We start from the raw sequence: 26,728 nt of genomic DNA, 5'->3' as shown, positions 1-26,728 counted from the left end.
CATGTAATGAGTTAAACAACTATTTTTAATTTCTGGTTTTTGATATACCCCATGTAAACAAAAGCTCTTTAAGAGTTGTGTAAAGGGGTCCTGAGATGAAAAAGTTTGAGAACCACTGCATTCAGGAACTCTTAAAACTGGGTAGAAACGCAGCGACAGCATTTTATCTCAAGAGAAACTTAAGTGTCTGTGGAAATCCTCTGAGCAAGTTCCAGTCGTCTTTTTTTTTTTTTTTTTTTTTTGCTGAGGAAGATTCACCCTAACATCGGGGCCAATTTCCCTCTCTTTTGTATGGGGGCTGCTGCCACCGCATGGGTGCCACTGAGTGGTGTAGGTCTGTGCCCAGGAACCAAATCTGGGCTGCCAAAGCAGTGTGTGCCAAACTTAACTACTTGGCCTTGGGGCTACCCCAGCCCCCAGCTTTTTTCTCCAAATTCCAGTCTTATGTCAAATTCCAGGCATTCGTAATGGGAAGTTACACCAAGGAACAAGAGTAATCATGGCAACTTCCAGGAGCTACCCTTCTCTCTGAAGAGCTCTGGTGAGCCTGTATTTTAAATAAACTTGACTGTTCTGACCTTGCCCACACCCGTACTTTCCTGTTGGCAAGACATCTGATTTGTCTCTGTGCCCTCCGTAACTCCCACAGTAAAACAGCTCAGTCCACTTGGGCTGCAGGTTGCCTGCTGCTCACTCGGGCAGAAGCAGCCTGGTGTGAGCAGGCAAAACTCAGAAGGACCGAAGCCTGGGGCTCCGATGTGGGTCCCAGGGAGCTGCAGGACCTTAGGCACACCTGTCACTTCCACTTCCACAGGTGTACTTGTAGCAGCATGCTTAGGGCGCTTCAGAGTGACAAGTGAGCCAACACAGGCGGATTCATTCAGTACATGGCAAAAACCTAGTCACACCAAGTGTTGTTCCTAAAATGTAAATTAAAATTACCCCCCAAATTAAAAAGCCATCCTCTTCTACTGCGCGAACCAATGCTCCCTCCCATTTGCTGGAGCATGCCCAAGCTGGTGGCAGAGGAAAACTTTTTGTCCAGGCATTCCTTCCTGTAGACAAATCTCTCCTCACAGCTGGTCATGGCAGAACCCCCCACACCTAGGGAGGCGTTCACGAGGTGGGCACACCCTGACAGCTGTCATCCGCAACGACGGGCTGTTGAGAGCTCGGCCCATCCCAACTAAGGCTGCTGACCACCTCAGAAGGACTAAAAGACCCAAGACAATTTGTTTAAGAACACTTTTAAGTGCAAAGAACCAGCTCATCTAAGACTTAGTGAGATCTCCAACAATACGGCGCACCTAACTGAGATGCCAAAGCAGGCACGGGACCCAGCCGGATTCAGACCCACACCTCCAAGGCTCAGTTTAGTAATCTGCCCAAGGACCAAAAGGAGCCATGGTTCAAACTCGGGCCTCCAGAGAGGCCTTCAGAGATCTAGGTGAAAGCACTCATTCTGTGAGAAAGACTGGAGGCCCAAAAGGGGCAGTGAGTTTTCCAGGTCAGTAAACCCAGGTGTAGTTCCCAGATTCGGGTGCTTTCCAATATATACTGTCTTGCCCCTTCTTCCCTCGAATCCAAACTCATTCTTTGAGTGAGGGAGGAGGAATACCAATGTCCAATCGAAACTGTGAAAGCAAAGCAAAAATTAAAGTCATTAAATAAAACTAAGTAGCACTGACATCAGATCTGTAAGTTTATTTGCTCAATGTACGACAGCTACATAATGACTCACATTCATGATATTCCATCACTGAGGAAAACTGCTAAGAATGGTCCGTGTGTGAAATAATTCCTTAGAGAAACACGGAGTTGGAAAAATAATCACTGATTAGACCTTAAAAATAGTTCACTGCATAACATGACAAAAAGCACAAAGGCTCATTCAGAGAACATAGTCATTGTTCTCCTACACTGTAATAGTTATAATTTCACCATGACAAACACCAGACATTAAGATTAAGCTAACACTGGTGTTTCTTTTGCTCCCCCCCCCCACCCTTTAAAAACAAAATATATAACTGCATGTCACTATAGCAACATCCAAAACAGATCAATTTGTTACGATCACTATTTGGTAGAGCAAACTTTACCCCCAAAAGAAAAAATTAAATTAAAAAAACTTTAAAAAATTTGAAGACTTAATTTTTTGTCATAGGAATACATAACACCTACAGTATAAGTTAATAAATTTCAAGCTACTGTATAGAAATACAACACTAGCATGCACAATATTGTATCAATAGAGTAATGGAGGAGTAACCATTTCACTGGGGAGACAGTATCATAGGCAAGTGCATTTCTTTAAAAATAAAGAAAGAAAAGAAACCATTCAAGCTGCTTAAATATCAAGTCTCCCACTCCCTCTTCATTTTCAGCCCTCAGGTATGATTTTATCTTGCATTATTCTAAAAAGCAGCCAGAGCCAAAGCTGAAATTTAAAAGAAAAATAGGTTTTGTAATTCCAGTAAATCATTTCCAAATGCTACAAGGAAGGACACAACACTGCTCACGGGACATGAAGAGAAGTTAAGGAAAGCCCCACCTACCCCCCCAAATCTATTCCCATCCATGGCATTGACTGTAGGCCCCGATAACGGCACAAAAGCTGGTAAGCTTTCCTCTGTTAGTTCTTCTGGTAGGTTCAGGTAATTGGGACTTCTGCTCTAGCATGTGGAGGGAACCTTCTAAGGAAAGTCATGCTGGGCAAACTGTGCAATATTACAGAGTATCACCATCATTCTTCTATCTTCACTGTCACCTGGATCCTGTTAAATGTATTCACTTCATACTTGTAAGCCCAATTTTAGAATCAGCAAAAGCAACTGTCAGTTTTTCCTCAATTATCATTCATATCTCTCCTTGCCTGACTAAAACAAACAAAACAAGTCTGGTGTCGTTACCTATCTCGGGAGTTCACAGTTACTGATCTTATAAAAACGGCTGAACACACACTCAACAGGTCATGTTTTCAGACAGATTTATCCAAAACAAGAACGAAGGCCCCAAGGCTAACTGAAAACAAATTTGTGGAAATAGCAATGTAGTTTCTTTCCTTCAATTCCAAAATGTGCACTGATTGCACAAGAGACAAATGAATCTCCAACTTCTATGCTTCCATTAAAAAGAAAAAAACATATAGAAAAAGTTTTGGTCAAATAGGACTTAAGTATTTATTATCTGCTGATTTTAGTTTATCTTCCTACAACAATTACTTGGGGAAGGAGTGTCTTCAGGGAGGAAAAACTGACACACTTACAAGGCTCCCGAAATTGGACAGAATGTTTATGAATAGAGCTCTTCCTTCTGGATTTTTCCACCAGTAAGCTTCTAGCACCTGAATTTTCACACACTGCACCACCAACTTTCTCAAAATGATCTCCCAGCTTCTACAACCCATTAGCTTCTCTGAGAGCCATGAGCACAAGGTACAGTGGCGCACCTTAAGGTACACCCAACTGAGAGCCATCGGCGTAAGGTACAGTGGGGAAGACCCAAGTGAAGAGTGAGATGGCAGCGTAATCCCTGAGGAAGGAGCTGTGGCAGCTTAAAAATCAGGATTTCTCTGAAAATATCAACACAATAAATGACATACAGACCTGAATTTTCTCTATTTTTGTGGTGTTTAACGTTTCTATTAAAGTGATTACTAATTTTTGTGGTGATTTAAGTTGAGAGGAAAGAAGGACAAAAATCCCACAGCCACCTGCCAAGCACCTATTAACCAAAACCTAAAGTAGCTCTGATTCTCCTCAGGCAAGCCTTTTGGCCTAGGAGACAGATAACAGCAAAACCAACCTGGATAAGGCTGAATAAGGATGTAAAGCCAAAATAACTAGCAAAGAAAAATACACAATCGATGGCTTGATGTTACATATGGCTGTAATGTAGAAATACTGTAAACTGCAATTTAGTGTTAATACTGTCAACTAATCAGAGACTTCAGAAAACTGGCAAGGCCTAAATCACAAGGATAAATACACCTTATGTTCTAAGTCTGCCAGTTTGGGATTTAAACTATTCCATGTCTGGTAGAGTACGCCCTAAAAAAACTGCACAGCTAAAACAGATGAGATAGAAAGTACCCAAAACTTAAGACAAGAGCATATGTACATAAAAATCCTTACTGGAACCACAGAACTTATTGAATGAGGGCCATTCCATTTAAGTTTTCTTTTCATCTTAAACCCTATTACCTAGCAATAAGTTAAATTAAAGACAGACAGCTCCACTTGCATGAATCTACAGAACAGTCCATATGCCAGTGTGAGGCTGCTATTCCAATACCAGCACAGCTAGCCTGACTTTCCACTAGTGGTATTTTGGCAAAAATGTCAAAGAGGCGATCAAAGACAGGACAGGTCGTGGGTTTCTCCCTAGGAAGGTCAGCCCTCCCTTTCCCTCCCCCACCCGACCCCAACTCATGGGAAAAAAATAAAGACTGCAGTAGTAGCATCAGCGTGCGCTGCCAGTCCACCTGGGGGCCTTAATTGTTGCCTTCTCCACCATCGTCGTCTTGCTGATCGCTTGTCCAGAGCGTTAGGTTGTCACGGAGGAGCTGCATGATGAGAGTGGAGTCCTTGTAGGAGTCCTCGTTGAGAGTGTCGAGCTCAGCGATGGCGTCATCGAAAGCGGTCTTGGCCAAGTGGCATGCTTGCTCTGGGGCATTCTGGATCTCGTAGTAGAAAACGGAGTAGTTAAGAGCCAGGCCTAATCTAATGGGGTGAGTAGGCTGCATGTGCTCCTTGCTGATCTCATGGGCTTCGCTATAGGCCTTCTCAGATGACTCCACGACAGTTGCCCTTTTCTCTCCAGTGGCTACTTCAGCCAGGTAGCGATAATAGTCCCCTTTCATCTTCAGGTAAAACACTTTGCTCTCATACTGGGTCTCACTGCAATTCTTGATCAGGTAGTTATCCAGCAGGCTCAGCACATCCTGACAGACCGCTTCCAACTCCTTCTCTATTTTTTCACGGTAAGCACGGACCATCTCTATCTTCTTCTCATTGCCATCTGCAGAGGTCTTCTGCTCAATGCTACTAATGACCCTCCAGGAAGAACGGCGTGCCCCAACCACATTCTTGTAGGCCACAGAAAGGAGGTTTCTTTCTTCATTGGACAGCGGCTCATTCAGCTCTGTCACCTATTAGAGACAGAATAAAGAGTTGTTATGGTACAGATGATGTCAGTTGGGTTAATCATGTTTATGCCACTAAAACACAAACAGTGATTAACAGATAGAGAAGTCAGGCTATGGGGTTGTATGGAAGGCGGATGGAGGTGGAACAAGCAACAAAGAAGGAAAAAACTGCAGCCAGATCAATGGTGCCTGAACCCCTGCTTCCTCCCTAGAAGAGGACACATGCTTACCACATAGCTGTCCCATGAAAGAACTAGCAAGTCTAGCTCTTACATGAGAAATCAAATTTTGATCTAAATGGCAAAAAGTCCACAGTTCTATCATGTAACATTACATACATACCAATCCTGGGTATTTTAAGTCTAGATGGCTTATAAACCTCAACAGTTTTTTAAGAAAACAGAATGACAGTTGCCTTCTAATCTTGCCCTGTCTGCTAAGCTTGAGTCCCACTCCTTCTGGGTGAGAATATATTGAGTCAACTTCAGGATGACTTTTAAGAAACTAGGAGGCTTTTGTGCTCGTGTTTGATCATATGAATTATAAACCTCAGAAAGAAAGTCAAAATTGGGACCATGGGATTGAGTCTGACCACTGAGATGTTTTCGCCACTTGGGGAACTCGTATTCCTTAGTGTCTGACTGAACACAATTAGCAATACAAAAGATGGAGGGATGAGCTAGTACTTCGGAGCTGAGGTGGCCAACAGGGATTAACCTTCTTTCAATAAGGGCATTTCTAAAGGTTTCTATCTTCATCATCCCAAAGACTAATCACCTCAAGGAAACAAGCACCACCACACCAAGGTTCTACATTTTTATGACTACCAAACAACTGCTTATAATAAAGAAATTAAGTCATCACAACGCTACATTTGATTTATTTTACCTGATTTCTGTGATATCCGTCATATACCATTGTCTGATAACCACAGGAAACAGAAAATTTTACAAGAAGGCAAGAGCTCTGACTTTTCATTCCTATTGTGAGGCCACAATTTTACGTGTCTGGTAAACTCTCATATCCACGCCGCTGTATGCTAAGTCCATGGCTCAGTTACAACATCGGGAATCCCAGACCATTCACTATTTCCTAAGTCTTACATAAGACTAGACACTTCCTCACCTCATCCCCACATGTACCCAGTCATAACGTGTTAACTGCCAAAACTGCATACTTCTGCCCTTTGTTCTTCTGCCCCTGCCTAGAATACGTGTCAGTGTTCCTGCCTGGAAAATACTTTCACACTGGTCAAAAACCAAGTTAATATTCATGTCCTCTATGAAATCTTTCCCATCTCTCCTCCTCCTACTCCCAGTCAAATTGGCTAAAGTCCTCACTCTCCCCGTGTAGATGAACCATAGCATCAACATAACATTATATTATTTATAGATGTGAAAGGCGGGGATATAATCCAAAAAGACATATCAAACCCTTTTGGGGTGGGTTAGGATACCAAGAGACTCTGTACGTATACCCCATTTCCATCCAGTACGTACCCCATTTTTTTTAAGCCTAAAGGATCTTTTTTTTTAACACTTTTTTTTTTTTTGGTAAGGAAGATTGGCCTTGCAGGTAACAACTGTTGTCAATCTTCTTCTTCTTTGTTTCCCCCCAAAGCTCCAGTACATAATTGTATATCCTAGTCTAAGTCATTCTAGTTCTTACATGGGACGCCACCACAGCATGGTTTGATGAGGGGTGTACAGATCCACCCCCAGGATCCAAACTGGAGAACTCCGGGCCACCAAAGCGGAGCCCACAAACTTAACCACTCAGCCACAGTGCTGGCCCCTATACTCCACTTTTATAATCGAGGGGGAAGAGGAGGGTTATACTTAGTGAAACTGGTTGTGTAATTCAAATAGCATCTCTCAGAAATAATTAAATCACAATGTAAACCAAATCATACTTATTAGTTTACTGTAAGCAATTCAGTCTTTGAACTGATCATGCACTGCTTACTAATGCTCACAATAGCCAGTAAATGATAGACAGTCAAGTATCTCCTAAACTAGTAGTTTCCTAAATGAGTCGTTTTTCTTATGTTAACCTTTCACTATGCTTACCGATTTCCCACTATAATGCTAGAGGACAACAGTACCTCTACCAGACACAGGCTAGTGAAATAGACTGCAGTGTGGCAGAACGGGGGTTTGGTACCGCCGGGCTTCAGAGCAGAAGGAAACCAGGACAGAGGTGCTTTCTGCTCCATGACCCCCTACCCCACTCCCCTGTGGAAACTGCTTCTCCTGAATAACGAGGCTTATTATCTCATAGCCAATTTTTCATATATTCTAGGCTTTAAGACACTATTCTCAGCCCTGAGACCGCTGTCACTTCTATTGATTTCTGATGTATATTCAAATAACCCAGAAGACTGGGGTTTCCCCAGTCTCACCATTTGCAAAGTAACTTTGGGGGCAAACCAGTTCATCTCTCTGGGTCTTGATTTTCTTATCTGCAAAACAGAGATCTCTGCCTCTTTCATAACATTCTAAGTATATATCACACAAATGATAAAGCACTCCTGACAAAGTAAAGTGCTGTAGGGAGGTGGGCAATTACTCTTGAGAATATCTTGAACAATTTTCCTTCATTTTAATTCTCACACAGGAGGCCTCTAAATTTCTTACAGTAACAATCTCCTAGCTTATCTTCCTATTTCAACTATCTCTTCTCCATTTCATCCTGTTCTCTATTCTACGCTGAAACTTCCTTAGCTACCTTACATCACTTCCCTTCCATAAGCCTTAGTATCATATAGCCTGAAAATACTCCCCAGACTGGCTTTCAAACAAGCTGGGGCCTCTGCAGGCCTCGGGCACGCACACCATAGAACTGGAGCCCGCACTCACTGCCTGTGCAGACAGTGAAGACAGCCGCCTCTGGTGCAACTTGGCAACTGTCTCCAGTGCAAGAAGCCAGAGTGCCTGAGGCCACTGAGACTGAGTTCTGGCCTGTCCCCTAAATCATGTTATCCTTCTTTCAAGAGCCAGCAACTATTTAAGGTTCAAATTACCTCACCAGTATGCTATAGGGTGAGGTCTCCTCCCGCTGCAAAAGAAGTTCGGTGGCAGAGCCCAAAGGTAGCAAGCTGTGCTCGTGTAAAGTTTGCCTAGTTGCCTCACACCAACTGGAACCTGCAGATTATGAAATGCCAATGTCACCTTTAGATATACTAACTCAAGCACATTCGGAACATACCCAGATGTTCTCTGCCACTGAAAAACTAAGTTAGAGGGAAAAACTTTAAAAAGTCTGCTCAAAGGAAAGTGAGGTTTCTCTAAGAACTGTAAATCAGAATTTTTAAAAATCCTTAAGATCAAAATGGCTTGCATAAGAATTAATCTGTGATTTTTACATTAAAATAAAGTAGAGATCCCAACTATAGTAGTTTTAAAAGGTCAAAGGATAATTTTTTAAAAGGAAAAGAATTATTCCTCCAGTGTCCAAAAAAGATTTAAGCAAGATAGAATGGTTATTCAATGTGGGAAGATGTGAGAAATGTCTCACTTTGGAAGGGAGGGAACATTTTCAAAACAGTCACTGAATGGCTTCTAAGAATGCAACACTCACAAATAAAATCCCCCAAATTCACTGTCACGTCTGTTGGAAAACGTATAGTTTGTATTCTCCGGCACTGCACTTATAAGGTATATAAATAAAAACGTGTAGTTTGTCTTCTCTAGCATTGTGGTCTCCTTAAAAACAAACAAAACTAATCAACTCCTATGCTAACAGCTCAAGGCCAAATTTCTTTTAGCCAGAGAGCTATTAGCAAAAAGGTTAGAAAAATCTGTTATTCTCAGCCACAGGTTAAGAAACAAAACTCCCCAAAGCCCAGCTGCTAAGGAATCAGATCTTAACCAGCATCAACTGCTCTCCCCTAAGAGTTGAAGAGAAAAATCCTTCCTACCTAAGATTAGAAACCCTTGAGATTCTTGGAGAGCTATTTATGTGACTTTCCGACCCTAAGTCTTGGAGTACCAACTCATTCACAATTTCCTCAACTTATCTATCAAGAACCTTAAATTGTAATGAATGCAACTTCAAATGTTTAATTGTCTTAAATAAGATAAAACTTAAACTAAGTTTACTTTATTTAAAGGTATTTCTATCTTGCAGAATCTTGCGTACAAGTTACAAAGTAACAGTTATGGTGGTGAACAAAGGACACATTGATTTAAGAAAGCTGAAAATCGCCAAATTTAAGTTCACATCCAAAAAACAGGAGGGATGAATAGGCGGAAAAAAGGATTTTTAGGGCAGTGAAATTATACTCCAGCATACTCTAATGATGGATACATGTCATTACACACTTGTCAAAACCCAGAGAATGCACACCACCAAAAGTGAACCCTAATATTAAGTATGGACTTTGGGTGATAATGACGTGCCAATGTAGGTCCATCGATTGTTCTAACAAAGGTACCACTGTGGGATATTGATAGTGGGGGAGGCTGTACATGTGTAGGGACAAGCAGTGTATGGAAACTGTGTTTTCCGCTCAATTTTGCTATGATCCTAAAACTGCTCTAAAAAATAGTCTATTAAAAAACAAACAAACAAAAACTAGCAGATGGGGCTGGCCCAGTGGTGTAGTGGTTAAGTTTGCGGTCTCTGCTTCAGCGGCCTGGGGTTCGCCAGTTTGGATCCTGAGCGTGGACTTATGCACCACTTGTCAAGCCATGCCGAGGCAGCATCCCACATATAAAATGGAGGAAGATGGGCATAGACGTTAGCTCAGGGCCAATCTTCCTCAGCAAAAAGAGGAGGATTGGCGGCAGATGTTAGCTCAAGGCTAATCTTTCTCAAAAAAACACAAAAAACAAAAACAAAACTAGCAGACATTAAGTATAACATTTGGCCTCACCATGCATTTTTTGTCCTCCTAGGTTTGGAATACTATTACCTGAAAGGGCCAAGAGGCCATGAAAAAAAAAAAATGCAGTGATTGCTATATATGAACACCCTACACCAAAAACATAAGAATAAGAAATAAGATGACAAGGTGCAAGATGGGCATCAGTGTCCACATAACGGACGGTGTCTATATACAGTGCAGGCAACAGAATAAACCACTACAAATATATGTGACACTGTTCTGCCTCAGTATAATTAATCGTGTATTCTAGAGATGACCTGTCCACTAAATAACTAAACAATTTTTAAATATGAAGTTAGGCCTTGCACATCAGAGAAAAACGCCTTAAACCTGAATTACAGTCTGTGCAGAAAAGAGTTAACAGAATAAGCTTGAGACTGCTATCTTTAGAGAGGTCTGCTTGCAAAGCTGACCCTTGGCTGGCATCTGAGAACTTGGGTTTTGGAAGGGTTCCCACCATTCCCAGCTAAGAATGGCTCAGTGTCCCTCAAACTGTTTGTGCAAACAATGTGGTTTATGCTAAACACTTGTTTTCCTTCTAGGAGTCTTGAGTTTGGTACGTGCTAAGCAGAAAGTGCCTATAGGAGCAGGCCCCAATAAAACCCTTGGGCCCCAAGTCCCTAAAGAGCCTCTCTGGGAGGCCACATTGCACACTTGCATCCTGAGAGTCCCCTGGGCGAGGACCCTTGGAAGCTTACGCCTGGTCTACTCAGACCTTCAGCCCAAGCAACTTGTCCCTTGGTTCATGTGGCTTTCTTTCACTGTAATAAATTATAGCCATGAGTAAAATTATATGCTGAGTCCTAGCAAATCACTGAACCTGGGGTTTGTCTTGGGGACCACCAACACGTATTCACTCTAGAAAACTGGATTATAACATGTCCCGTAAGGCGAAATGACAAGGAAAATATACTTAAAAGGCCACTCATCAGATACTCCGTCAAGTGTTCACTGAGCATCTAGCATGTGCCACACTGCACCACACTGTATGGATGCTAGAAAATTTAGAGAGACATCCCCAAGGTGCTAGTTCACGGGAAGGAAACACAAACTTGTTCACATTATCAGTAACACAGATGTTCTTAAGGTAGCAAAACCACCCAGGAAGCTTAGAGGAGATTTTAACTAAGAAGTAACAAGATTAGGCAGGTTTTTAAAAACCAGAAGCAATCACCTGGATAAAAACTGTGCAGGAGGGGAACATGCCAGGAAGACAAACATCCCAGAAGAGTCATGAAACTTCCACGGCATATTCAGGGCCAAACTCAAGGTCTGAGAGATGAGAGGAGAGCTGGCTGAGAACCTGGGTTTTTCTGACAGCCACCCAAGTCCAGTTCTTTTCACAACTACCCTACAAGGTGGACATTATATTTATTTTACAGGTGTGATGTAGAGAAATGAAATGACTTTTTCTCAAAAATCAGACCACTAACATACAGCAGAGTAGGGACACAAACTGGGGCCCTCTGGCTTCAAATTCTGTGCTCTTTCTTCCATGCTGAGTCTCTGATGATGTAAACATTGCACACATCACAGAGAAATGGCTACTTTCTCTAATACATAAAGACGACATAAAAAGAATTTAAGATCAACCAGTAACAGAAAAAGGAGCAGGGGCCAGCCCCGTGGCCGAGTGCTCAAGTCCACGCACTCTACTTCAGCAGCCCAGGGTTTCGCCGGTTAGGATCCTGGGTGTGGACCTAGGACTGCTCGTCAGGCCATGCTGAGGCAGCGTCCCACGCAGCTCAACCAGAAGGACCTACAACTAGAATATACAACTATGTACTGGGGGCTTTGGGGAGAAGGAAAAGGGAAAAAAACCCAAAAATGAGCAAAACGAATGGACGGTTGAAGGAAAGGAAAACATAGGTAGAGCACACAACGTCATTCGTTATAAATGTTAATTTTTCTCCAATCAGACTGGCAAAACTTCAAATTTGATGACTCACTGTGAAACTGGTGTGGCTAAACAGGCACTCTCATCCACGGTGGAAACTAAACTGATAGGACCTTTATGGAGAGCAATTTGGAAATGACGGTCAAAATTACAAATACTCAAAAACTTTTTGATTCTGCAATTGCATTTCTAGAAATTGATTCACTGCATTATTTCTAACAGCTAAAGTCTGGAACCACTAAATGGTCTTTGATGGGAGACTGGTTAGATTATGATACATCCATACAATAGGAATCCTAGATTGCCATTAAAAAAGTATTTGTAGGGGCCGGCCCAGTTGCATAATGGTTAAGTTTGCATGCTCTGCTTCAGCAGTCTAGGGTCCACAGGTTCGGATCCCAGGTGCAGGCCTACACACTGCTCATTAAGCCATGCTGTGGCACCATCCCACATAAAATAGAGGAAGACTGGCACAGATGTTAGCTCAGGGCCAATCTTCCTCGCCAAAAAAAAAGAAAGAAAGAAAAAGAAAAAAAAGAGAAAAAGAATCTGTATATTCTCTGTGTATTTCTAGAAGGGTCTGAAAAACAGAATGACTGGGAGGTACTCAATGTTGAGGTGGTCAAATTTGTACCTGTTACCAGTAGTACCTATTCAAACAAATCCTCTCCATAATTTACCATTAACCTTATCCACAATTAAAGCTTAAAGCTGTTTTGAAAAGCAGGTTTTCAAAAAGAGCCCCAGACGAATAGTTTTACATAAACAAGTTTACTAATGTGAATAACTCAAACCCACATCTGATGCTTTGTGCTTACCACCCCAACTATACCAAGAATGCCTTTTTTCCCTTATTTTAGTTGTAAAAAAATCTTTCATTTTATCTTTATATAGATTAGAGTTGCTATACAGAATATATACTATAGATTACGGCCCTCTTTCATCGTACCAAATACTAATTCTAATACTTTTCCAGTTTATTCCCAACATAATCATAAGTTTCCAAACATCACTTATCCTGTCCCAGGTATACTTCTTTCACTTGTATCATACTGCCTGGACAAGGAGAATGTTAACGCTCATAATGAGCATCTTTGTTTTGTTTTGAATTTAATGGAATATTTTCAGCGTTTCATTCTTAAATACTGACTCTTGGTTTAAAAGATACCTCTCATGTTAAGAAAGTATCCATCTATTCCATATTTTTTCTTGGGGCCGGCCCAGTGGTGCAGCAGTTAAGTTCACACGTTCTGCTTCTCAGCAGCCTGGGGTTTGCTGGTTCGGATCCCAGGTGCGGACATGGCACCGTTTGGCAAAAGCCATGCTGTGGCAGGCGTCCCACATATAAAGTAAAGGAAGATGGGCATGGATGCTAGCTCAGGGCCAGTCTTCCTCAGCAAAAAGAGGAGGATTGGCAGCAGTTAGCTCAGGGCTACTCTTCCTCAAAAAAAAAAAAACCTTATTTGCAGTGTTACATTAACTTACGAAAATCAAATTATACTCAAATTCTACTGAGCTTTCAGTTAAAACCCTGTATCTCTTTTTCCCCATATGTGCTATTGTGAAGTGCCATCTGCACCAAACACAAAAAACAGTTGAATTTGGGGGCCAGGGTACAGGACTTTAAGCAAAAATAAGGACACTTTATTAGCCTAAAAAATTAGTTAAATTCAAATTACACAGGTTCTTTTTTTTTTTTTTTTTTTAAAGATTTTATTTTTTCCTTTTTCTCCCCAAAGCCCCCCGGTACATAGTTGTATATTCTTTGTTGTGGGTCCTTCTAGTTGTGGCATGCGGGACGCCGCCTCAGCGTGGTTTGATGAGCAGTGTCATGTCCGCGCCCAGGATTCGAACCAACGAAACACTGGGCCGCCTGCAGCGGAGCGCGCGAACTTAACCGCTCGGCCACGGGGCCAGCCCCTAAATTACACAGGTTCTTACACAAACCCATATCAACTCCTTCATAATAATCTCCTCTTCCACAGCTTTTCTCTGCTTCTACAATTTCTCCTGGAATCAATGTCATGTTCACCTTCTTTGGGATTGTTACCTGGGTCCAGACCTCTGGTTCCACTTCCATTATCCAAGGTTATTCCCCCAAATTAATTATAAATAGTTATCTTGATTTTGACAACTTATTCCCAAACCACACCTTGACCTCATTCAGAACCATTTACTTTTAAAATCAAACTCCTATAGGGGCTGGCCCCGTGGCCGAGTGGCCCAGTGTTTCGTTGGTTCGAATCCTGGGCGCAGACACGGCACTGCTCATCAAACCATGCTGAGGCAGCGTCCCGCATGCCACAACTAGAAGGACCCACAACGAAGAATATACAACTATGCACCGGGGGGCTTTGGGGAGAAAAAGGAAAAAATAAAATCTTAAAAAAAAAAAAAATCAAACTCCTATAACCTCCCATTTTACCAGTCTTCACTCTCACCTGCTGGCCTTGCTCTTGAGCCCCATGCTTTTTCTCTCAGCCCTGTCCCTGGAGGCTTTATTCCTTCTTTCCAAGGTTCGTCAAGATTCATCACTTCAATTATTTCTGCCTTAGTATACACTGTCCTACGTTTTGTCCTTCTCCTCCACCATTTCTAAAACACCCAAATGCACAATCAAGCCAACTACCCAGGCTTTCTACTCTCATACCCAAAATTTAGGCAAGGAGGGAGAGAGACAGAGGGAGACACTAACAAAAAACTATAGATTACAGCCACTACAAATTAAGCATTTCTTAACCTCAGTTGGGCCCTTGGCGCTCACTGCCTGGCAAGTCTCGCTTCTACCGCCTCTTTACAGAAGCAAGTGACCATGAGATGAGCCAATTTCAAGGCCCTTACTTAACAAACAACGGCACCCATCACTGCCTCCTCCCTGTAGACCAAACAAGGCGTTTCTTCCCCTCAATATATTCCCATCAGTCGTTCTCTTTCCTGTATTTTCCCTTCTACTCTCCTGCTCCTTCCCATCTACATACAGTCCAACTAAAGGATTAATATAAATAAATGATGCCTTTTAATCTCATCTTTCTTATTTCCTTCAAAATTAAGTTTCTGAAAATAAGTTTATATTTGTTACCATTTCTTCACATTTCATTCACTCTTTTACCCCAAGACCACTCTAACCACTCTAAAAAGCTGTAAACGTCTTCCTATTTCACATATCCACTGCTCTCTTATGTCTTCATCTTAAATCTTAATTCATAAAGTAATCTAACACTGTTGACTACACCCCCCCCCTTTTTTTTTTTGCTGAGGAAGATTTGCCCTGAGCTAACATCTGTTGCCAATCTTTTTTTATTTGCTTAACAAAGATTAGCCCTCAGGTAACATGTGAGCCAATCTTCCTCTATTTTGTATGTGGCATGCCACCACAGCATGGCTGATGAGTGGTGTAGGTCCACACCCAGGATCCAAACCCGTAAACCCAGGCCGTCAAAGTGAAGCGCACCAAACTTAACCACCATGCCACAGAGCTGGCCCCTACAATCCCTTTCTTGACACTCTCTTTATTAGCACTCTTTTCCAGTTTTCTGCATATATCACTATCTACTTAGTGTTTTCTTCCTCAGTTACCACATAAGCGCTATTCCCAGGGTTTCACATTTTGTCTTCAACTCTCCATTTTCCCTGGGTGACTTCACTATGCCTGGTTTTAACTTGCATGGGTATATAGAAGGCTCCCCTAGAAGGTCAGTTCTATGAGGACAGGGGATATTACTTTCTCCAGATCTTAGACCATACCCTGGCCCTTAGCAGGTCCTAAGTAAATATTTGTTTACTTAATGAATTAATAATAGGGAACATTGAGCGCTTACACTCTGCCAGGACTGTTCTAAGTGCTTTTCACATGTTAAATTGTAACCATGACATCTCTATTTACCTTCACTTAAATGTTTCCTCAAACTCAGCACGCCACAACTGAAATCATCGCTTCCATCATTTTTCCTTCCTCCCCTTTCTTGCTCTAGCTCCAGCCTTCAAATTCTCTCTCACACCTGCCCTCACTATCCTTGCCCAGGTACTCATCCCTTGAGACTAGACCCCTACTAATCGGTGTCCCTCCCTCTACCTCACTGCCCCATTCAATCTCCACATTGCTGCCAATGATCTCTCCAGACCAAAAATCAGATTATGATCCTCTTCTACCTAAAATACTTCAATGACTCTCCATAGGTTATGCAGGAGCCCAAACTCCCAAGGACCTTCATGAACTGGCCCCCATTTCCATCTTTTGACTCATTTCCAACTAGTCCCTCAAATGCACACGCTACTGCAGCATTCCGAGCACAGCCAATGGTGAGCAAATAAACGAACCAGGCAACAGATTCTGCTCCTTGCACATCTTGAAGCTAAACATGCTGTTCCTTCTGCCTGGACAGTCCTTCCTCCAACAGTTCTCCCTCCCCTCCAGACTCCAAAGACACTGCTCCAGCATCGCTTTCTCTAGGAAATCTCCCCTCACGCCCAGTGTGACATCAGTGTCCTCTTTTGATCCCACAGCACTGAGCTTACTTCAATTTTTATGCGTGGAATGAATATTCTCACAAGTGTTCAATAATACCCCATCACAACTCTATCTTCCCTGTGTGACTGTGCATCAGTATCATTCACTTCTTTCACCTGCCTAGATCGTACACAAAATATTCAAATGAGCATCTTTTTTCTTCCTTTGTTTCAACCAAATCCCATCAAAACACTGTTTCCACACTCCAGTTTGTGAAATCCACACAAGACTACATTATTTTTGATGTACAGAAAGGTCACAGCTTCCCCCTATTTCTTTCAAGCGTGGTATACTCTTCCATTCAGTTCTGAGTGGCATCCTTTCACCTCTTGGCAATACCCATAAGACTCCAATGGCAGAAGTACAGTACTTACCTCCTGATGTTAAAAATCTGAAGTTCTCTCTTGATAAAATATACCACAATCACGGGAGTCAAATGTTTTATAAAAGAAACCAGATTACACTCATATTGGGTAAGATATCTTAGGACTGTCCTAACAGAAATTTGTTCTGTATTTAAACCTAGGCTACACAACGATCCTCTCAAAGACAACTAAGTGGGAAAATATTAAATATGCAGTAGTCTGAATGATTTTCAGTGCTTCTGCAAACAATGGGACATTTACTAAAACTAGCCAAAATAGATCAATTAATGAGACAACAGTTAAAAGATCAGAGGCTGGCCCCGTGGCCGAGTGGTTAAGTTCACGGGCTCCCCTTTGGCAGCCCAGGGTTTCACCGGTTCAAATCTTGGGCAAGGACATGGCACTGCTCATCAGGCCATGCTGAGGCAGTGTCCCACATGCCATAACTAGAAGGACCCACAACTAAAAATATACAACTACGTACCAGGGGGCTTTGGGGAGAAAAAGGAAAAAAAAAAAAAAGATCAAGAGTACCCAGATATACACTTTACTCCTTTTTTTTCTTTTGCTGAGGAAGATCAGCCCTGACCTAACATCTGCACCAATCTTCCTTTATTTTGTATGTGGGTCACCACCACAGCATGGCTTGATGAGTGGCGTAAGTCTGCACCTGGGATCCAGACCCACGAACCCAGGCTACTGAATCTGAGCATGCAGAACTTTAACCACTACATCATGGTGCCAGCCCCTATAAGAGAGCTTAGATTTAGCTTTTCAGCTCAAGCCTTAGGCAAATCACTTAAACGTTTCCACCTGTAAAATGGGAGCATCACTTAATAAAACTGCTGTGAAATTAAATGAGAAAAGTATACAAAGATGCTTCCCAAATGACAGTAAATGTCAAACTATATTCCATATTTTATCTAAGAGTGTGTAACTTAAAATCTTCTCTTCCCAAAAAGATTTTTGTCAGTGCAGAAATCTATAAACAGCTGTCAAAAAAGTCATACCAAAAAGCACCATAGGGGGGCCAGCCCTGTGGCAGAGTGGTTGGGTTCCTGCGCTCTGCTTCAGCAGCCCGGGATTTTGCCAGTTCGGATCCTGGGCCCGGACATGGCACCGCTCATCAAGCCAGGCTGAGGTGGCATCCCACACAGCACAACCAGATGCACTCACAACTAGAATATACAACTATGTACCTGGGGGCTTGGAGAAAAGGAAAAAGAAAAGATTGGCAACAGACGTTAGCTCAGGTGCCAATCCCTAAAAAAAAAAACCAGTAGCCCAGGTTTTTCATTGTGTTCCAAATGCTGAGTTTAACTCATTAACATTGCACAGTAATGCTACGCTGCAACTCACTAACAGTACTGACTTGATTTTCACAAGAGATGGAAACACTTGCTAAATAAAAAGTTAGTCTTTAATCATTCTTTATTAAAAAATGAGTGCGTATGTGTATATATATCCAGTCAGATTAACAGACAAAAACAGGATCAAAATGTATGAGTACCGTAAGTCCAAAATAAGAACTAGTTATAATTATTTTTGAGAATCTACATGCTAGACAGAGTTCTAAATAAGTAATGTGAATAGAAGTGTATCTTATGCAAGTTTTAAATAAAATTCAATCCGTTACTAAAGCTTGAAGTTTACCATATTGTTTTCCCTTCCTCAGTAAATGGATCCAGTTCCAAAAATCTAAAGTTCTTTTCTGCAGACCCTTCAAGTGTTAAAAAAGTAAATGAAACAGCAGCATCCCCACCTAAACTCCTGATGCTAAACTGGTCAGCTGCACACTCCTGAGCGTGGATTCAGATCCAGGCTGTCCAGGCCCAGATGGCTGGTTTATATACTTCCTACCTATCTGTACATACACACACTCAGCAGTATAAGAGTATAAGTATACTCAGACTTTAAGGCAAAAATCATTTTTAAAAAATGTTTGGCAAGCAACAAAACCAATAAAAGCAAAACCTGTTAACTTACATCGTCCTCCACAAATCAATTTGCTTTTAGTTCTTCTATCAGATTAGTGATAAAAGTCACAAGAACTGAGAGAAGAATCCAACTTTGTTGTCCTTTCCAGGAAAAAAAGGCAGTAAAAAAGGAAGCGAAAACAGTCCTGTAATGATACAACTCGTCTCTTAACCTACAGACACTGTATCATCCTTCCTGTGCCCACTCATGACCCACCCAGCCTTTCACGCCCTCATGAGAGTAAAGGCTGATGGGAGGCAGCACGTGGATGTCAACTGAAAAAAAGCACTCCAGGGGCCAGCCCCGTGGCCGAATGGTTAAGTTCACACGCTCCGCTTTGCAGGCCCATGATGGTTTCGCTGGTTTGGATCCTGGGCGTGGACGTGACACCGCTCATAGGACCATGCTGAGGCAGCGTCCCACGTGCCACAACTGGAAGGACCCACAACTAAAATATACAACTGTGTACTGGGGGGATTTGGGCAGAAAAAGCAGAAAGAAAAAAAAAAGAAGATTGACAACAGTTGTTAGCTCAGGTGCCAATCTTAAAAAAAAAAATAAGCACTCCCCTTAAAATCAAAGAAAAATGAAATTACCTGCCATCTGGATTAAATGCTTTAAGGAAGAAAACTACACTTTGAAGTCGCCAAATCTGAACGTAAAGAGATCTTGTTCATAATCTGAGCATTTGTGGCAAATAAAGGGTAATTTTAGGTCCATAAAAAGCCATCTTCCAAGAAAGTATATCCCAAAGGGGCCAGAAGAGTAGGAAAGTACACAGATACAAGGTTGGTCAACATGCCGACAAATGGTGAAGCTGCTTACATGGGGGTCTATTTTACTATTCATCTCTATGTTGTGTATATTTGAAAGTCTCCATATCAGTTTTTGGGTTTTAGGGTAAACATTCCAACAAGAAAACCAGCAAAAGGGAGATCTGCCACAAATAAGCTAACAGGCAAGCTTTCCCCCATTTCAACCTCTTTTTGTTTTTCTTCTTGGAGTAGAAAGGGCAATACGGTATGCTGAATTTTGAACCATGTTTATGTAATACCTAGTCAAATAATTACATTTTTCAAAACTTTTAAGAGACAATACCCAGTACTAGTGATAGTTTCAAGATCCTTAAAACTTATTCTTAGCTATTCCTTCAGCAGCTCCACTTTTGGGTCTGTGTCCTAATGTATAAACTGTGTTTGAGTTTTAGCCAAAGATATTTACGGCACTATTATTTATAAATATAAATTTGGAAAAGAGCCTAAAGGCTAAATAAAAGTATAATTAAATTACGACACAGCCACAGGATTATTCCGCCATTGAAAATACTAATGACAGAAGAAAATATCCTTGAAATAATGTCAAGTGAAAAAGGCAAGGTTAAAAGCCTAAACTCTGTAGAAAAAGACATGATGGAAATATCCCTACATGGGGAATGACTATGGCAATGATTTTTGTCATTTTCCCCCCAATTTTTCTAGCCTCTGAAAGGCCAGGCATTTTTGTCATCAGCAGTCTCAGCCTTCCCAAAACCAGACTCTTAGCAAATCACAGCATCCCAAAACTCAAAATATTCTAGAATATTCCCTGTCTGCTCACTTGTCCCTACTAGCCTTCCTTGCATCAGAACGTCCTTTTCTGCTGTTCTCATCCTCCTATCCTAATTCTTGCCGTTCTGGATTGGGACATTTTCAACCTCGCAAAAAAAAAAAAAAAAAAACCTAGTGTAAAAAAAACCCTAGTGTAAAAAAAACCCTAGTGTCTAACCTTTAAAGTCTGTTTCTATCACACAGATGTAATTAGGAAGACCAGACGTAGGTCATACGTGCGAGCGGAGGATGACTCGAAAACAACATCTGTCCACTAGTCTACCCATGCCGGCAGGCCCTCATGGAAAGGATACCGGCAGGGAACAGGGATTATCTGCATGGCTACTACCCATGCTGAGTCTTCACTGCAGACACACTCACTACTTCAAGTTAGACTGCCACAAAAGGAGCACTGTACTGAACTAACGTGAAACAATGAAGCAATCCTGCCAAGAAAAAAAAAGTAAAGCCTACTTCTCCGTCCTTAAAATCCTGGCACCAGGGGCAACCTTATTTCCTACACCTAGGTTATTTAAATATGGCAGCTTAAGCGTAATATTAACAATTCCTTTCAGAAAGCTAAGGAAATTTAAATATCTCTTCAAAATAAACCTGCATTTTTAAAGCCTTCGTCTCGTTACCTCTCAGCCCTCTCTCACTTCTCTACACACCGCAGCTGCTCTTCACACTCAGCTCGTGGGGGAGGCTGGAGAAGGGATTCCTCTGGAGCTACTGTCATTATACATTCAGCTGCCCGCTGCTGTCACTGTCATTCCCAGCTCCGACAGCACTGCTCTACTAACAGAATTATTAAGAGGGGAAAGCTGACACTACACTGGGTCCTACTCACTAAGTTTGGCTTTAGAGCTCTCCAAAAATAAGATATCGCTCCAAAGGTTAAGAGGACAAGACCAACGAGTTTATCTAGAAATTTATTAACATTATGTTAAAAATCTGTATATGTAAGAGCACTCTCATTTCTATTTACCAATTCACAACCCAATTAATGCTAAGTGGCACAGTAACAGCAGTCAACTTAGGTAAAGAAAAATCTCCCTCTGTGGGACACACCCTTACAAGTGAAATGCTGATGAAAATTTGGCTTAGACTTCACCAGTTCTTTAAAAAGGAAGAAAAAAGACTCATGCAAAGTCTTTAAGATTTACAATTTTTATTGTTTCTGCAAAATCATGGGACCAAACCACTTATTTAACCACTTATCTTAAAATTAAAGCTTTCTTTTGGGAGTTTTTATTGATCACTTTTCATGTAACTATTTTTCTGCTATTCAAATTCATAAATTAGTAAAGTTAAAATTTCAAGGGTCTCTACAAGTGCCAGTTTAACGATAATACAGTTTGGTGGTGAACCAAAATGACAGCTGATCTCTAAAATGGAATTTGGTGAAGACAACAGGAAAATGAATATGAGAGGAAAGGCCACAAAGCAGCTGGCAGTGGTAGCCTTTATCACCTAAAAAGACAATAAATATAGCTTCCCAAAGCTATAGTTTCAAGTATTGGGTTAAGCACTAAGAAACAACTTAGAAAACAAGACAAAAGAAAAGATAGTGGTCTATACGTGATTTCTTCCCTTTGACTATTAAACATACAAAGTGGTCTTTGCTTTTCTTCCACATCCCCTGGACTGTGGCAGGACACAGGAATAACAGCCGTCTTGCCAGATAAAAGGATTAGGGTTGGTGACAGCAGAGGTGGGCAGCAGCTCCTGGCAGCCTCAGAAGCACTCTGGTAACCCAAACAACGTATTTAACACATCTTATTTACGGGAATCCCATCAGTTTAGAATGCCATGCTTCAATAGCTCACCATCCAGTGCCGCAGTGTCCACCAGGGGACAGCTGCCACCGCAGGGAAATCACTTATAACAAAGTCAGCCTTGGGGTGGAAAGCGAGTCATAATACAGACACCAGCAAAATTTCCATAATCTCCAAATAGTTAATAATCCGCTAGTTTCAGGTAAATTGTTCTTACTTATTTGGATGAGCATCATGTTTTGTAAGCTCTATAACTTTTTAAACGGAAATATAAACCTAGCTAAAATAACCCCTTTTTAAAATCTATGCTGAAAAGGTTCAGATGTTAGAAAACAAAGACAAAGGGACGGCGATTCCCATTGGCTGTGAGCTGTAGGGCACTTCATTACTGACACATTCCTGAATCAGTAATCAGGTTTTGAAATCTAGCCAGCTGCAGCCAGACCATCACCACTTGAAAATGGTTAGTTTACGTTATATGACTTTTACGTCAATAAAAACAAAATCATGGGCTGGCCCCGTGGCCGAGTGGTTAAGTTCGCGCGCTCCGCTGCAGGCGGCCCAGTGTTTCGTTGGTTCGAATCCTGGGTGCGGACATGGCACTGCTCGTCAGACCACGCTGAGGCAGCGTCCCACATACCACAACTAGAAGAACCCACAGCGAGAAATATACAACTATGTACTGGGGGGCTTTGGGGAGAAAAAGGAAAAAATAAAATCTTTAAAAAAAAAAAAATAATAAAAAAAAAATAAAAACAAAATCATTTCTCCACTCTTCAATAATTTAGAGTTTAATTTAATAAACAAATAAGACTTCCCCCAAGTGCTATGGGATGAAATCCTCTGCAGTTAATCCAAAGGACTGTAATGAGGATGCACATTTACCATCTTTCATCTCAATGTAATTCAAAAGATACACAGGAGATTTTTTTTAAATAATTAGAAAAAACACTTAAATAGTCACTACAGTTCTTGCAAAAGATAACACACAAAAAGCAAACTGTTATCTGTATCCTTTCCACTCCAGAGAAGAGAACAATTGAAACCACATGACCCAGAATAATGGCTGGCAGAACTCCACCTCTGAAGAGTCTACAGAGGTGTCATTACTCCATTAGTGATAATGGCTATTGATCTGGCCTCCTGGAAGAGCTAATAGGAAAAACAGAGTATTTAAGATAGCAAGAATTTTAAAGTCTATCGATTCCACTAGAAAGACTTTTTTACATAATTAAGATAGCCTTTTGGCACCAATGCCCCCCATACACCCCTCAGTTAAATTGCTTAACCCAGTAACTTCAACAAAATTAGCAGCCCAGAACCTTTCCCCCGGAAGGCAAGTACCAGTAGCCTACTTAGAATAGTAACTTAAGAGGTTATTAAAATCCAAAGGACAGGACAGTACTATCTTAACAAGTAGGAGACCTCTAGGTGTTCACTCTCTCCTTAAATGCAAGATGACATATTTGTCTTAAAAGACTAAACTTCCCTCTTTCTTCCTTTTCAAAATACTGCATATTATTTCTATGCTGGTCATCCACATACAACTACCACTTGGCACAAGTCCCAACAGTGTTATTACTAGGATAACTTCATTGAATGCAAATAAATTTAATCCCTCTATCATCAGGATGATTTCAGCCTGAGAAAAGAGCTCACTTGAGTGGTAGGACTGAGTATTTTCTTTGTATCTGCCTGTATTTTCGAAATTCTCCAACAGAGGAAGAAACAAAGTTCTATAAGTTGTTACCATTTGGGGGCACCTACACATTTCTTATTTAATCCGCATAACTTTTTCAAGTAGATATTGATCCATTTTACAGATGAGGATAATGAGGGCCAGAGGGGAGCCTAACTCCTCAAAGTCACAGTAAAACAGGTTTGAAAAAGGTCTGCTTTATTTTATAAACTGTTCTTTCCTCTATACTCTGTCAGGGAGCAGAAGCATAAATATAGCAAAAGAGACCTTTTCCAAATCCCCACCTAAAGTGTTCTGTAACAGATTCTCATTCTCTAACATTTACTGAAAACGACCAAGTAGGAAGTCCTAATTTTTAAAGGTTTTTATTAAAACTTGCCAAATTACTAATTTGCAATAAATCTAAGCATACAGCCCGCCCCTGCACTATCATACAACATTCTTACTTAAAACGTCTATCTTTATTCCGTCATTGCCCAATTTTAATAGTGAGATTAATGCTTAAAAATAGGAATGTATCTTATAAACTTTCGTGAGAAAACTAGAAATAAGAAGGCAAATAGACATATCTAAAGGTCACTGATTTGCAAGTCTAACGTTAAATGCAATTCTTATTTTTTGGACCAATTCTTATCTGGTGGAAGATGAAGTGCTTAATTCCACCCAGCTAATCTGTTAATTTCTGCATTACCTTGGACAAATGCCATTTGCATACTCCCTACCAGCCCTTAGGTGCATTGCAGCCTCTGTGTCATTGTGTGTGACATCACTGGGTTGCTATGGTTATAGGTGCGAGGTCACTCGCTTTCCTGTGAACCTAGAAATATGGAAAAATTAGAATAGTCTAAATAACACAAACCAAAGATATTTTCAATACTGATATTAAAAGTGCAACTTACATCATTTGAGCCTTAAAGATAGTGACTGTGGCAATATGATAATACAGCAGTACTCCTAATTTCAGAACCAATTCTCTTCCTTAATGAGATAAAAACCTTTTTTGTTAATGTAGCTGGCTTAAATATAAAGGCATCGGCATCATCATCTTTTGGGAACCAGTAAAGTTATTCAAGTTATTCTGTAATTAGTTATTTTGTAAAAAGTTATTCTATAATTAATAATTACAAAACATCTATATTGCTTCGTTAAAAAGATTTAACATGCAAGGTACACTCCTACACCCACTTCACACTGGAGATGCATTTTAAAACCTTTGTTACATAAGGCAGAAAGTTAAATATTAAGATAGTGGGAGACCTAAATCATTAATTAATTTTCCACGTTTAACTGAATAATGCTCAAAAAGTCCCCCCTCCTCGAATATCAAACTGGTTGACAGCCCATCAGATAAATGTAGTGTTACTGACAAAATGGTGCAATACAGGCAGGAATCTGCATCCTGGACAAAATGCGACACCTGGAGATCAGTATTCGCTTTTCATCAGAATGAGGATGCGTTAGCTTTTTTTTCTTTAAAGCCTCAGATGTATCTAACAAAACAAATTAAAAAAAAAAAAAAGACTTTTGCCCCTTTAAAATAACTCCTCCCAGCCTCCACCCAGTCTAGGCTCTCTGCAATATGACAAATGCAGAATCTTCTGGAATGACTTGATACTGCCTCCCACCACCGCTTTGTTTGCAATATCAGAACAGAGAGAATATTTTTTCAACTTATAGGAATTTCAACAGATGTGTGCCTGTATTTTAAAAAGAAACAGCATATGTCACAAATTGAACCAGTCAGCTAAATTCACCACCTTTATTTTAAAGACAATACCTTACCCTTTTCAATACAAAAACGGGGGGGAAAATAGGGATGACATGTTGAGAACAATCAATGCAAACGCTAGCGAGACGAACGTTCCCCCTTTCCAAAAGCAAGAGAACTTCTTTTGGAGAACGGAGAAAGGGAAGCCTTTTGTTAAGAAAAACGTGAGCGAGGTGGTTTCGATTTTGCACCATTGAGCCCAGGTTTTCGGGAGACCCTACATTTTTCCCGGGGAGGTCCTAAAGGATCTGTCAGGAGAGGCAGTGGGGAAGAAAATGGGGGGGTGGGGGGGAGTATTAGAAAACCGGAGACCTGCTGAGTGAATGGGAAAGGCGCCGCCCAGACACCAGGGAGAGAAAGAGGAACCGCATCCATGCGGTCCCCCGCCCCCACGCCCAGGCTGGGAGGAGGGGAAGTGGGGCACAAAGGATGCGCACGGCCCCCGCTCAGGTCCCCGGCACGCCCGGAGACGCGGCGGCCGGAGACCCGGCTCCCGAGCCCAGCCCAGCCCTGCCAGACCCCGCCCCAGCCCGAGCCCGGGAAGGGCCGAGGAGGCAGCGGCGCCGCCCCGGGGGACGCTCGGGGAAAGGCTCTAGCGCTCTCGGGACCCTCCCCAGCCCCCTCGGTGGGTGAGCAAGGGCTGCCCACCCTGCAGTCGCGACGGGCGACTCGTCCCCGGGCCGTCCCAGCGAAGGCCCGCGTCCGCGAAGGGGCTGGGGCAAGGCGGGGGGAGGGGAAGAGAGACTCACGTTCTTCATGGCCGCGGCCATGTCGTCGTAGCGCTCCGCCTGCTCGGCCAGCCGGGCTTTCTGCACCAGTTGCTCGCGGTCCACCATCTTCGCGGGCTGGGTCGGGCCGGGCGAGGAGACCTGGGCGGCCTGAAGGGCTTAGAGGGCAGCTGCGGCGCGGCTGGAGCCCGTGTGCCGGAGACACCGACCCACGAAGCGAGCGGCTGAGGCGACGGTGGGGACGCGAAGGCTGCGGCTCGAGCTGCGACCGCGGGACCGTGCGCGAGGCGGCTGCGGCTGCTGTGCGTGCCGCGGGCGGACAACCCCCTGCGGCCCCGCCCACGCCGCGTGACGCAGCCGGCCCCGCCCCCCGCCTGCGCACCCCGCCC

At 42.1% G+C, this 26,728-nt stretch overlaps 1 protein-coding gene across 1 annotated transcript; it reads right to left on the bottom strand.

Moving 5' to 3' along the window:
* Positions 1 to 1,689: 1,689 nt before the first annotated feature.
* YWHAG (tyrosine 3-monooxygenase/tryptophan 5-monooxygenase activation protein gamma) lies at positions 1,690 to 26,728 on the bottom strand. Its single transcript, XM_023655413.2, has 2 exons — positions 26,361 to 26,728; positions 1,690 to 5,149 (listed from the first exon to the last, which is right to left on the bottom strand). The coding sequence occupies exons 1-2, from the start codon at positions 26,445 to 26,447 to the stop codon at positions 4,493 to 4,495; spliced, it is 744 nt and encodes a 247-aa protein (XP_023511181.1). The 5' UTR covers positions 26,448 to 26,728; the 3' UTR covers positions 1,690 to 4,492.

Source organism: Equus caballus, chromosome 13, assembly GCF_041296265.1.
Source record: "Equus caballus isolate H_3958 breed thoroughbred chromosome 13, TB-T2T, whole genome shotgun sequence".
Taxonomy (NCBI): domain Eukaryota; kingdom Metazoa; phylum Chordata; class Mammalia; order Perissodactyla; family Equidae; genus Equus; species Equus caballus.
This window is presented reverse-complemented; position numbering and strand designations above follow the sequence as displayed.

Excerpts from the sequence above, each read along its gene's own strand:
- YWHAG (XM_023655413.2), bottom strand. The coding sequence starts at position 26,447 with ATGGTGGACCGCGAGCAACTGGTGCAGAAAGCCCGGCTGGCCGAGCAG. Across the intron at positions 5,150-26,360 it reads TGGCCGCGGCCATGAAGAAC|GTGACAGAGCTGAATGAGCC; the intron begins GTGAGTCTCTCT and ends TGTCTCTAATAG.